Consider the following 13,812-nt stretch of genomic DNA (forward strand, 5'->3'; position numbering starts at 1 on the left):
CTTTTTTTCTGAACTGTCTAGGCCAACAAGTCATCCATGTAAAAAGAAGTCCCAACTACAAAAGACCAAAAGTGCATATAAATGAATGTAAAGAAGACTCTTACAGTGCTTTTTTTGTGTTTTTGATCACTGGCAGGAGTCTTATCACTGCTTCATCAGATCTTCTGTATTTCTGCAGTTCAAACTTCTCTTGAGTCTCTTCTGACATCAGGAGCACAAACACCAGACCAGACCACTGAGCAGAGGAGAGATTCTGTGCTGAAAGATTTCCTGAGCTCAGGTTTTTCTGAATTTCCTCCACAAAATCATCTTTCAGTTCACTCAGACAGTGGAAGAGATTGATGGTCCTCTCCACAGATTCCTCCATCTCTATTTTCTTTTTGATATAGTCAGCAGTGTTTTTCATATTCTCTGTTTTGAGTTTCAGTCCTGGCACTAATTCCTTCAGGTCACTCTGATTGGACTCCAGAGAGAGACCCAGGAGGAACCGGAGGAAAAGGTCCAGGTGTCCGTTCTCGCTTTGTAAAGCCTTGTTGATCGCACCCTTATGAAGCTGAAACTGTGTCTTTCTGGACAGTTTCCATCTCAGTTTTTTTCTCAGGGATTGAAAAAGTAGCTTTGCTTTCTCATCTTTGCTAATCAAAAACACATAGAGAGCAGCGAGGAATTCCTGGATGCTGAGATGAACAAAGCTGTAAACGTTTCTTGCTGAAACAGCTTTTTCCTCCTGAAAGATCTGAGTGCATAACCCAGAGAACACCGACCCTTCACTGACATCTAGTCCACATTCCTCAAGATCTTCTTTGTAGAAAATCAGATTTCCTTTCTCCAGCTGTTGAAAGGCCAGTTTCCCAAGCTTCAGAATAATCTCATCAAAAGACCTGGAATTGGCTTTAGGTTCAGAGTCATCACGGTATTTTTCTGTCATCTGTTGCTGCTGAGTAAGTAAGAAGTTTGTGTACATCCCTGTGAGAGTTGTGGGTGTTTTGTCATTGCTCTTTCGAGCCAGTAGAGGCTGAAGAACAGTGAGAGAGATCCAACAGAAGACGGGGATGTGGCACATGATGTACAGGCTCCTGGATTTCCTGATATGACGGATGATGTTTCCAGCAACCTCAGGACTGCTGTTTTTGATGAAGTATTGCTCTTTCTGCTCATCGTTGAATCCTCGCACCTCTGTCACCTGATCAATGTAGTTTCGGGGTATCAGACTGGCTGCTGCTGGTCTGGATGTGATCCAAATGAGAGCAGAAGGAACCATTTGTTTCTTGATCAGGCTTGTAACTATCTTACTCACTCTTGTCTCTTTGTGAACATCTGTAAATCCGTCATTCTTTTTAAAGTTCAAAGAGAAGCGACATTCATCCAGCCCATCGAAGATGAACATGATTTTACCGTCACCATCAGGAAGAGAGGGCAGTTCTTCAGGACTACTAAAGAAGTATTTGTTAAGAAGTCCTATGAGACTGTACTCTTCTTTAATCAAATTCAGGCTACGGAATGGAAAAGGGAAAATTAAGGCAATATCCTGATTGTCTTTTCCTTCAGCCCAGTCAAGGATGAATTTATTGACAGAGACTGTTTTTCCTACCCCTGCGATGCCCATCGTCAACACTTTTTTGTTTTGTCGACCGTTATGGACTTTAAAAATGTTATTGCACTGGATTGGTGTGTCCTTGGCATCAAATAGTTTGAATTCGATCTGTCTCACCTCGTGTTCACTCACCATTCCTCCAGTCTCATTCTCCACCACATATAGATCAATGTAAATATCGTTCAGGTATTTCTGACGACCCCTCTGAGAATTACCAACCAATATTCGTTCACACTCCTGTTTTAATTTGTCCTTCAATCTGAGGCTGATCTTATGAAGAGCAGCTTTACTGTCCTCTGCAGCTGAGCCTTTAAGAAAGAGGGAAAAAAATCAGCAAAAAGTGATCCGATTTTGTATTTTATTTAAAAACTGATATTCCTATTACAAAAATAATCACACATGTGTGGTAACTTGAAAACTGTGCTTCTACTATTCAAATGAATCACACTTATGCTTAAGTTTGCTGCATGGAAATGTCTTCATTCGCAAATACAACTTGTAGGGGTGAAAGATCAAAATATTACATCTCATATCGTGATATGTGTGTTTTTAATTCACGATAACAATATACACTGATCAGGCATAACATTATGAGCACTGACAGGTGAAGTGAATAACACTGATCATCTCTTCATCACGGCAACTGTTAGTGTGTGGATATATTAGGCAGCAAGTGAACATGTTGCTCTCAAAGTTGATGTGTTAGAAGCAGGAAAAATGGGCAAGCGTAAGGATTTGAGTGAGTCTGACAAGGACCAAATTGTGATGGCTAGACGACTGGGTCAGAGCATCTCCAAAACTGCAGCTCCTGTGGGATGATCCCGGTCTGCAGTGGTCAGTATCTATCAAAAGTGGTCCAAAGAAGGAACAGCGGTGAACCAGCAACAGGGTCATGGGCGGACCCCATGACTGTTTGTTGCGTATGGGGCTGCATAGCTGCAGACCAGTTAGGGTGGCCATGCTGACCCCTGTCCACCGCTGTTGTTTAAAAAAAAAAAGTTTAAATATATAAATAAACTAATATTATGTAGGTAATATAGTAAGATAAGACTGAAGTATTACTTACTGCATATTTCTCTTTTGAACTTTTTTTTGTATTTAAAACTAGGGCTGGGCGATATATCTCATGCGATTGTCAGTAAACCCGGTTCCCTGATTACCGCTTATTCACCATTAGCTGCTTTCAAATGGAGCGGCATTTAATAGACAGAGCCGTAGATCACTGACAAGCTACGCAATATCGCGTTCATTATCGAAGGCGATTCATCTGCGACATGAACGCGATATTGCGTAGCTTGTCAGTGATCTATGGCTCTGTCTATTAAATGCCGCTCCATTTGAAAGCAGGTGATGGCGATTTAGCGGTAATCAGGGAACCAGCTTTACTGACGAAATGCGAGTGACAATCGCATGCGATATATCGCCCAGCCCTATTTAAAACATTATTTATTTTAAAAGGAATTTATAAAGGAAAAAATTACACTGGAAAATAAATTTAAGGGGGCAACTATTGTTCCTTAATTTTACGTAATTACGACAGATTAACGACATATTAGCAACAGCATTAGTTGCAGCAGGTCAATTTACAGCACCATATTAAACATTCAGACATGTGCACATAGGTAATATGGTCACCCTAACATAGGTAATTTTTTAGGCTTTAAGCTTTGGGTATTATTTTGTTGAAATGAAACGTTGGTTAATATCGACCAAAAACGAATGCAGGGAGTAGAGTGGAGAAGGTAATAATGATATAATAAAGGTATAATGTGCTCTATTTTCGTGTACTAATTTTGTACTTAAGAACTACCAAAGAAAAATTGTTAGTATATTAAGAGAATCTTAACATCATCTACGTGTACTCAACTGTGCTATTTTGAGACACCATAAAATATGAACTAAAATGTGCTTTTAATATACTATCTCTGCATTTAAAAAATGTATTTAGAGACCACTTGTAGTACACTATGGGTTCAAATGTACTATAAGTAGTATATAAATACATTTTTTAAATCTCTGTATCTCTGTATCACTCTGTATCAAATGGCTAATTTTACTATAGTGGTTACCTGCCATAGTTTCATCTGTCCTGCTACAGTTTTATAATGAGCCTGAAAGATCACTAACATGGTGTTTTTCATCATTAATGTTAACGATTCAATGAGTCAATGATTCACTAACCCATTCATTATTGAAAGAATGAACGACTCGATGACTCACTCATTAAGACAGTGACTTGCTGCCACCTACTGGCAGTTTGTTTAATATTTCAAAGTATCTCAATTTATTACTTCATTTATTATATTAATAATATAATTAATGGAATTGTAAGAATATGATATAAAACATGACATTTAATATGGTTAGAAAACTTTGCCTTTATGAAGGTAAAAATGCACCTGTAAATCAATTTATGGGGGCAAATATTGTCCCATAATGGAAAAGGTGTGACTGCAGTCCGAGTGTTAGAGAGGGAGTTCGCAGAAAGATGTTAAATGTCTATGGGGGTACGACACTAAAATATTGGGAACCAATCTAGGCCCCATTGAAAGACTGATTCAACACTAATCATTTACAACATGCAGTGGTCAAGAGCATCTGTTCTGGCCTACATTATGGCCTACAGGGGTTTCTCTGTACAGACAGTGATCATTATTTACCCTCCAGCGGTTTTGAACTGACTCCCGCAAGTGCAGGATCCTCAATACTGCCCTCAGCCTGAGCTGTGTGAGAGAGAAAGAGATCAGGATGAAAATACTGTGACATTAAACCACACAAACACATAAGCAAAGCAGAGAGATGAAAGATTCAGCTAAAAAGCAGTTATAAATTTATGAGTTATTCTATAACCCAGGATAAAGTGGCTGTTACAACAGAGACACCGGAGGCAGAGATAAAAGCAGTATAGATGTTTATTGAGGTGATCAGCAGAGCAACAGGTAAGTGAATGGTGAGTATGATGGTCTTGGAGAAGAATGAGAAGTAATACTGTCCTTTTGTTGTGTTGCAGATGGTGATGGAAGGAGATCCTGGAGACGGAAGACTGGGACACTCACACACACAGGCAGGTAGGTACACAAGGAACATTGGAGACGATGGAGACGATGGAGGCAGGTAAGTATAGCGTTTGGAGTCCTTGAGGTAAGCATACAAATGGCTGTAGTGCAAACGAGACCGGACAGTGAGTGTGTGTGAGTGTGGAGCTTAAGTGCTGGTGGTGATGATGGTGTTGATGATCTTCAAGTGGCGGTGATTAGTAGGCTGGTGATTGAGTGCGTGGGTAAGGGAGTGAGGTGGAACCTGACGTGTCTGTGACAGTACCCCCCCCTCCCACGGCCCGCTCCTGAGGGCCGAGGACCCCGACGTCGTGGTGGTCATCCTTTAGGGCGTGGGGCAGGTCTGTCCGGATGGTTGGTGTGGAAAGTCTGTAACAGATTAGGATCAAGGATATCATTCTTGGAGACCCATGAGCGTTCCTCGGGGCCATAGCCCTCCCAGTCTACCAGGTATTCCAGTTGACCACCACGGCGCTGGGAGTCCAGGATTTCACGAACCTCGAAGGCAGTACCATCGTCCAGGATGAGTGGAAGGGGGGGCTCGGCGGCTGCCATGTCAGGTTCTGTGGAGGGAAGAACAGAAGGGTGGTGAGGCTTTAACAGTGAGATGTGAAAGGTGGGATGAATTCTCTTGTATTGTGCAGGGAGTTGAAGATGATATGTGACGCGGTTGATCTGTCGAAGGATAGTGAACGGGCCAATGAAGCGAGGACTCAGCTTCTTGCAGGGCAGACGCATCCTGATGTCTCTGGTGGACAGCCAGACCTTCTGCCCCGGTTGGTAGGTAGGAGCGTTGGAGCGCCGAAGGTCGGCTGTCATCCTGTGTCTGCGCAAGGCCCTCTGCAGTTGGTGGTGGGCTGAGTCCCACACCCTCTCGCTCTCCCGGAACCAGTAGTCGACTGCCAGAACGTTGGAGGGTTCCCCGTCCCAGGGGAACAGTGGGGGTTGGTAGCCGAGTACGCACTGGAAGGGTGTTAGTCCTGTTGTGGCTTGTCGGAGGGAGTTTTGTTCGTACTCGGCCCAACCCAGGTACTGGTTCCAGGAGTCCTGGTGGCCGTGACAGAAGGTACGCAGGAAGCGGCCGATCTCCTGGATCTTCCGTTCCGTCTGCCCGTTCGACTGAGGATGGTAACCGGACGACAGGCTGACGGTCACACCCAGGAGGGAGAAGAATGCCTTCCAGACACAGGAGATAAATTGGGGCCCTCTGTCAGAGACTATGTCTTCGGGGATCCCATAATGACGAAAGACATGGTTGAACAACAGTTCTGCGGTGGTCATGACGGTAGGTAGACCTTCTAGGGGGATCAGACGGCAGGCTTTGGAGAAGCGGTCTACAACTACCAGGATGCAAGTGTGACCATTAGACTCGGGGAGATCCGTGACGAAATCCACCCCCAGGTGTGACCAGGGTCTCTCAGGAACGGGCAGAGGATAGAGCTTGCCGGTGGGAAGATGGCATGGGCTCTTGGAGATGGCACACTCCCTGCAGCCCTGCACGTACCTCCTGACATCGTTGGCCATGTTGGGCCACCAGAAGCGCTGTTTAAGCAGCGAGAGGGTCTCATTGACCCCCGGGTGACCAGTGCCAAGTGAAGAGTGAACGGAGTGCAGTAGTGGAGTGCGTCGTGTCCGTGTGATGTACTGCAAGCCCTGGGGGCAACCCGGCGGAGTGCATGAGGAGGCATTGGAGGAGGGTAAGGTCTCTTCCGACCACTGGATGGGGCTCATGAAGATAGACTCAGGCAGGATAGTTTCTGGAGTTTCGCTTCTTTCCTCCGGAGCATGGAGACGGGACAAGGCATCCGCCTTAATATTCTTGGAACCTGGACGATAGGATATGGAGAAATTGAATCTTGAAAAGAACATGGCCCAGCGAGCTTGGCGAGGGTTGAGTCTTTTAGCAGCATCAAATACTCAAGGTTTTTATGATCTGTGAGGACTTGGAAAGGATGATTGGCCCCCTCCAACCAATGCCTCCATTCTTCCAGGGCAAGCTTGACTGCCAGGAGCTCACGGTCACCGATGTCATAGTTGACCTCCGCCGGGTTGAGCTTGCGGGAGAAGAAGGCACATGGGTGGAATCTACTTGGTGTCCCCTGCTGCTGCGATAGGACCGCTCCCACTCCGGTGGTGGAGGCGTCCACCTCCACGATAAATGGCAGGTCTGGATTGGGGTGGACGAGGAGGGGAGCGGTGGTGAAGGCTTTCTTGAGGGTCTCAAAGGCGTTGGTGGCAGGCTGGGACCAGGACAGAGACTTGGGCTGCTTCCGTAACAGATTGGTGAGTGGGCTGACAATGGTACTGTAGTTTTTTGATGAAGCGGCAATAGAAATTGGAGAATCCGAGGAAGCGCTGGAGTTCTTTTATGGTGGTTGGAGTTGGCCAGTTTTGGATAGCTGAGACTGTCCCCTCGTCCATCCGGATGCCACTGTGATCGATCACATATCCCAGGAAGTGGACTGAGGGCTGATGGAAAGAGCACTTCTCAGCTTTGAGAAACAGACGGAATTGCCGTAAGCGTTGGAGGACCTCCGCAAACGTGGTGGCGATGTTCGGCCAAGCTCCGGGAGTAGATGAGGATGTCGTCTATATACACCAGAACGAATTTATGGAGAAACTCCCGGAGCACCTCGTGGATGAAATCCTGGAATACGGAGGGGGCGTTGACCAGGCCATATGGCATCACAAGGTATTCGTAATGGCCGGTGGGCGTGACGAAGGCAGTCTTCCACTCGTCCCCCTCGCGTATCCGGATGAGGTTATACGCGCTGCGGAGGTCCAGGTTGGTGAACACAGTGGCACCACGGAGATGTTCCAGGGCCGCTGGGACGAGGGGAAGTGGATACCGGAACTTGACAGTTATTTTGTTCAGTGATCGATAGTCTATGCAGGGCCGCAAGCCTCCGTCCTTCTTTGCCACGAAGAAAAAGCTTGAAGCAGCAGGGGAAGTAGATGGGCGGATCTATCCTTGGTCAAGGGCCTCTTTGATGTATTCCTCCATGGCCTTCTCCTCCGGTACGGATAAGGGGTAGATGCGTCCCTTAGGCACTGGTTCACCCGGTAACAGATCGATGGCACAGTCCCATGGCCGGTGAGGAGGTAGCTTGGAGGCGTGTTGCAGGCAGAAGACGTCACTGAAGTGGGCATAGTCGGAGGGAATATCCACAGAACGCTTTTCAACAGGACTTTCAATGGAAGTGGCATAGATGGAGATATTCTTGGAGAGAGGAGATCTTGGAACAGGAAGTACTGGAAAGCAGTTGGAGAAACAGTGGTCGCCCCACTTCAGGACTTCGCCCGTGCGCCATGAGATGGTGGGGCTGTGTAGCTCTAACCATGGGCGCCCTAAAACCACGTCAGCGGTGGACTCCTCCAGAACCAGCAGATGGATGTTCTCCATGTGAAGGATTCCCACGTGTAGTTGAAGAGGTCCCACACATCGACGGATCAGCTTACGGCTCAGGGGTTTGCCCGTGATAGAGTGGACCTGGTAGTTAATCGGAGAAGGCGAGGTCTTGAGCTTGAGGTGTCAACAGAGGGCTCCGGAGATGAAATTTCCTGCTGACCCTGAATCGAGGAGCGCCACCACTGGAACAGAGGTATTAGCAGCAGTAAGGTTTACAATAGTAGTGAGTGGTTTCATCTTTTGAATGGAGGGCACTCACCACAGGCCGAGGAGGACGAGTTGGGCATGTGGAGATTACATGCCCCGGAGATCCACAGTATAAGCACAGATTCAGGGTCAGCCTTCTCTGTCTTTCAGCAGATGTCAGACGGGAATTGTCTACTTGCATGGGTTCACTTGCTGGTTCTGGAGAGCTGACGGGTTCGGACCGACAGAGGAGGGTGTTGGAGAGTGGCTGGCCCTGGTGCTCGAGGAGACACGACTGCATACGAGAACCCACGCGGATGGCGAGTTGGATGAAGCGTTCGAGTCCTAGGGAGTCCTCGTATGCAGCGAGATGCAACCGCACATTCGGCTCCAATCCCTGACGAAAGGTGGTGATGAGGGCTTGTTCATTCCATCCGCTGGTGGCGGCTAGCGTTCTGAACTGCAAGGCATAATCGTTAACGGTCTTATTTCCCTGTTTCAGATTATACAGTCTCTCACCAGTTGAAGAATCAGCCAACGGCTTTCCGAAGACCTCCCGGAAGTGAGAGACGAATGCAGAGTAAGATTTTACAACTGAACCTCAAAAGTTTACAATGACTACAGTAGTTACTAGAGAGTTATCATGCTTTTCACTTTAGAATACTGATCCAAATAATTAGTAATTCCTTCTGAAGGATTTGGTAATACTTCAGTCATTACTAGTGGGTTACCAAGGCCTTTACTCTAGAATTAATTATACATTATTCATTATTCACATTAATTACAAACCTGTATATAGTAGTTCTTAGTAGTTCTCTGGGAGGAATGAAAAAACAGTAGTTACTGATTAGTTAATAGTGAACTACCACCTACAACTGAGCACTGTTACTTACTAATTCATTCATCAAAATTTCTTGTTAGTTAATAGTAGTTACTAGAGTGTTAATAATGCATTACTCATTTGTTCCTGTGTAGTTATTCATTAATGAAGGATCAGTATTTTAAAGTGTAACCCAAGTTCATTTTAATTTTACCTTGTTTGTGTTTGTTCTCTAGCTGCTCAGCCTGATTATTGTGGTTCATCTTCCTCAGGATCTTCACGGTGATCTTCACAGCTTCTTCTGGTCCAAAACGTGCTACCATCTTATCCAGTGTGTCTAACCTATCTGCATTCTCCATTTCAGACTTTGATATACACTCATGATCATTCACTAAATGCCACTGAAACTTCCTCAGTTCAGCTTGTACCAGTTCATTCAGTGATTTATCAAGCAGATCTTTCACAGATGCCATCGTCCTTCACCGATCCACAGCTGCAGGACACAAAGAAAAAGATCTGTTTTTAGTGTTTCAACTTATTATGAAAAAAAAAAGTTTTGCCCCGTATTTCATCTTTATTGCTAGATGATCATAAAAGCAAGTATCAGTCTTCTGTCACGCGAGAATAGCCTAAACAAAGGTAGCCAATCTCATCATAGTATATTTTGGAGAACAAATTTACCATCCAATCACAATTCGTTATCATTTGTTGCAGTTAGTAATAGCGGGATATTAGAAAGCGTGGAGGAGATCAGGTCAGACACGAAGATGTCAATGAAGCCTGTGTGTACCTTTAATGAGGATCTTCAAAAGGAGTTTATCATGGTATTTTACAATACGTTGTGCAGAAAGAACTGAATGTGGAATCGCCAGCCCTGGTCTAGTGTTTAAAAACAAACAAAAATACCCTCAGGTAGAGGTAGCTGTTTTTAATACCTGATCAAAAGTTACTGCAAACCTGATCATATTACTACTATAACAGCAATAGAACACATTACATAACTGTTGTTATTAAATAAAATATCTGGACATTTAACACTTGTTTAATAACATTACAGATTGATCTGAATAAACAGGTTATGTGCAGCTTTGGTGTATAAGAAAGCAGGCTAACTGGGTATCTGTATTTTGTGTGAATGATATAAATCATAATGTGATTTTGTAGAAACTAATCAGGTGCTAAAAAAGGGAGCACCCATTAAAATGTCTTTATATAAAGGACCCGATCATGGACCAATGCACAGTACAAGTGCAGCGTTGATCTTCTTGAGTCTGTTCAGTAAGGAGCGTTTTGATTGGTGGATTAAAAGCTTGCCACGATTGGCTAAACAGAACATCCTCCAAAAAAAGATATTTATGAATATTAACTTGCCAGGACACAAATTCAGAGCAGTCCACACACGTGTGACGATTCACAAATGCAGATTCAACGATCCATAAATACATCATTCATAAATGTGTGATGGAAATTAATTTAAGAACTTGGTATATACTTATTTGTGTAAGCATTTTTAATTTATTTAGGTAAGATGCATTTGTGTGAGCATTTGGGGAAATATTTATGCTAATTTTGTTTTGTAAATGTAAATGTATTATTTTTGAGGCTGATCTGGCTCGATAAAAACTGTACCTGAACTTTACTTGGTCCTGTCCTATTTTAAGTCCGTCCTGGTGTAGCCTTTTAAAAAATAAACAAGTCTGGACACTTCAGTGTTCAGTAATTATAGACTGATCTAAAAATGGCCATTTTTGGCTAAAATAATGGAGAAGGTGGTTCTAAATCAACTTTTGACATTTTTAAATGAAAACAATGTGATCAATTTCAGTCTGTATTTAGGTCTGTATAGCACTGAAAAAATTAAACAATCGATCAAATTAAATTAGTATCAACAAAATCCATGTTTGCACTGCAGAGGAAACAGAAGCAGCATCTGAAGTGCATGTAGATGTATTATTTACAGTGTTTTTAATGAAGCTTAGATGTGCAATGAAAGCATTTTCACCGCAGTTACAACTGCATAAATAATTCTGAGATTTTAGATTAGGGTCCAATATGTCTTTTGCCTCAATAAACTCCTAAATTACTGTGTGGCGATGAGGACGAGGGCAGAGTGTTAATGAGCGTCAGCTGTGCACCACACCGGTCTCGAGTTTCTCACGGCCCTCGGCCTCGTCCTGCTTACCACATTCTGCTTTGTGCAGGGTTTTTATTTGCTGTACATTTTCAAAACACAAAAATCCAAACGGATCTTGTAACACAAATCCTGATCTCATGCTTTCATTCTAGTAGAACATATTTTTTATAATCGCTGTTTCAAACACAAGATCATTGTGATATGTAATGAGAACATTTGGTTTAATCACTGAAACACAACAGTATGATCTTCTTTCAGTTTAGTCCTTTAACAGTCAGTATGACACGGCCATGATGTTCTGTGCTAGAACAGAATTTGCTGCCAATACAGTAAATGTTCTCACTGAACCATAGTCTCTACCATCTGTTTACAGTATCACATGTCAAACTGTAATGTAAAATGCTCTATTTGACGTCACCTGTCTCTCTTCTGATCAATCTGACGTTATACAGTCATTGACTGTTTCTTTTCCCTCGTACTCAATCCTGATCTGTGTTCACAAATTACAAATCTCTCTGTCACACACACACACACACACACACACACACACACACACACACACACACACACACACACTTTGAACATATTGGTTATAATCTAAGATATCCATATTGGAAATTGCAAACAGAAACTATATCTATAGGAACTGTATCCATAGAAATCTAGAGATGTACCAAATGATTCATTGATTAAGCAGTTGGATTAAATAATAGACAAATGCATTAAACTGAATGAGAAGAGATGTAAATCAAAAGATTGATAGTAATAGCATTATGAAAGTCAGTTACTGTATAAAGATGAAACACTTATTTTGTGTTGTGAAAATGATACTTTATGATTTTGTGTATTGTGCTCACACAATTGAAAATATGCAGAAATGTTAAAAAAGTGCACTTTTGATGATTAGTTGTGATATTAATACTAAGAGTTTGTGAAAATGTACCAATTGCTTGTGAAAATTGCTCTAAAGTAATAAAAAAAACTGTAAAGACCCAGAAGTGACGTATGACACATCATAAGACGACATGAAATCAACTAAAGAAAGACGAAACACTCACCTCAGATCGTTCTGTTTCCTCTGAACTGTCGTGTTGAACAGCAGCTCTGGGATTTCTTTCACTTCTACAGAACCAGCAGGACGGAGACGTGAGAACGAGAAGAATGACAGTCAGACATGTCAACACACGCTCTCAGAAAGATTCATTCTCAGAAAACACTGATGAACTTTTCTGTAACTCACACTTATAAAAATCAACTACATTATAGATTCAGTGACAACATTTACTGTACTGGCAGCAAACTCTGTTCTACACCAAACCTCATGACCGTTTTATAACTTCATCATAACTGGATCAATGCTATTACAAACATTAACGATTCAATTACATCAGTTTTGAAGAGTTTTGAAAATGTACACCTTACTCGTGATAATAGTACCAAAGTGAATTAAATAACTGTAAATGATCCAGATTTATATATTTGGGGGAAAAAAATTATATATATTTAATAATAATAAAACATGATTTTGTTTGTCTGCTTTGCTTAGCTTTTACTGAAAACAACATCTTCTTTAAATGAATTTGTGTTTTGGTGTATATTAAAATAATTCTAATAACAATCATAAAACTAAACTAAAAAATGTCTCTCTCTCATGTGCAGATGCTTTTCGTGGATTATAGCTCTGCTTTTAACAACGACGTCCCCTTACACACACATCACCTCTTAAAGAGGGAAAATCAACACATCTATCATTTACGACGGCTGGACAGGTTTAAGGTTTCTCAAAAGTGAGCACTTTCTACACTGGAGCTGTGGAGCTTTTCATTCTTGATTGGTGGAGTTTCAGTCTCCTTCAATTCATCAGCCAGTTCATCCAGTAAAGAAAGGAAATAATGAAATCGCCACTGACAATCACAAGATTGTTCTTTTTAATAAAATGATAAATGTACTTGCCAGATCTCTCAGGGTCTCAGATCCATTCGATGCGTCCCGCTTCACCACATACATGAAAACAAACTGAGGAAACTAGATAAAAAACAAGCCGTTTCATCAGACCATTTCACTAAAACAAGTGAAACAGGTTTTCAGGACGAGCTGTGAGTTATGAAGAAGTGTGAGGAATGTCTTTTATAAACACATTCACACACACAGAAACACAAGAACTACTGACTTATGAAATCAACTGAAGATAAAGACATTGAATCTCTGAAGATCTCAGCAGAGGAGGATTAAACACCAACAGCATTACCAGCTTCACTTATCACAGAAATGAACTAGTTAGTGTGTCTACAAAGCTTCTTATTGAGAATGAACAGTGCTTTAGCTGCAGTCACTGCTGGTGTTTTAATGAAACTGTTTTTCTAAGAAGAGTGTCTGCAGGATGCTGCATGTCAAGTTCATGTGTTCAGAAAAATGAAAGATACAGTAAGAAATGCAATAATATTAATGTATCGACGGGTGTGAAATGAGCAGGCAGGGAAGTGGATCTAAGTGCAGGAACATTTAATGACAGCACTAGTGTCTTTATAAATGGCTGCAGTTTTCTCGTGTCTGATGATTAAACTGAACTGCAGCTGTAGACTCGTATTCTTTACTCTTCTCTGAACTGTTGAA

At 42.5% G+C, this 13,812-nt stretch overlaps 1 protein-coding gene across 2 annotated transcripts in view; it reads right to left on the bottom strand.

The window, feature by feature from the left end:
- Positions 1–13,318, bottom strand: part of LOC125243497 (NACHT, LRR and PYD domains-containing protein 3-like) — a 69,480-nt gene extending 56,162 nt beyond the window's left edge. The window contains exons 1-5 of one of the 2 annotated variants that reach the window (XM_048153208.1): positions 13,153–13,317; positions 12,258–12,321; positions 9,280–9,558; positions 4,255–4,317; positions 105–1,902 (exon numbers count right to left, since the gene is read on the bottom strand). In XM_048153208.1, coding sequence (XP_048009165.1) covers positions 105–1,902; positions 4,255–4,317; positions 9,280–9,538 — 2,120 coding nt within the window. In that variant the 5' untranslated portion in view covers positions 9,539–9,558; positions 12,258–12,321; positions 13,153–13,317. Of the gene's footprint in view, positions 1–104; positions 1,903–4,254; positions 4,318–9,279; positions 9,559–12,257; positions 12,322–13,152 lie in introns of both variants that reach the window. The other variant, XM_048153209.1, reaches the window with a different exon arrangement.
- Positions 13,319–13,812: the final 494 nt, after the last annotated feature.

The sequence above is a fragment of the Megalobrama amblycephala genome, linkage group LG13, assembly GCF_018812025.1.
Source record: "Megalobrama amblycephala isolate DHTTF-2021 linkage group LG13, ASM1881202v1, whole genome shotgun sequence".
In the NCBI taxonomy this organism is placed as follows: Eukaryota; Metazoa; Chordata; class Actinopteri; order Cypriniformes; family Xenocyprididae; genus Megalobrama; species Megalobrama amblycephala.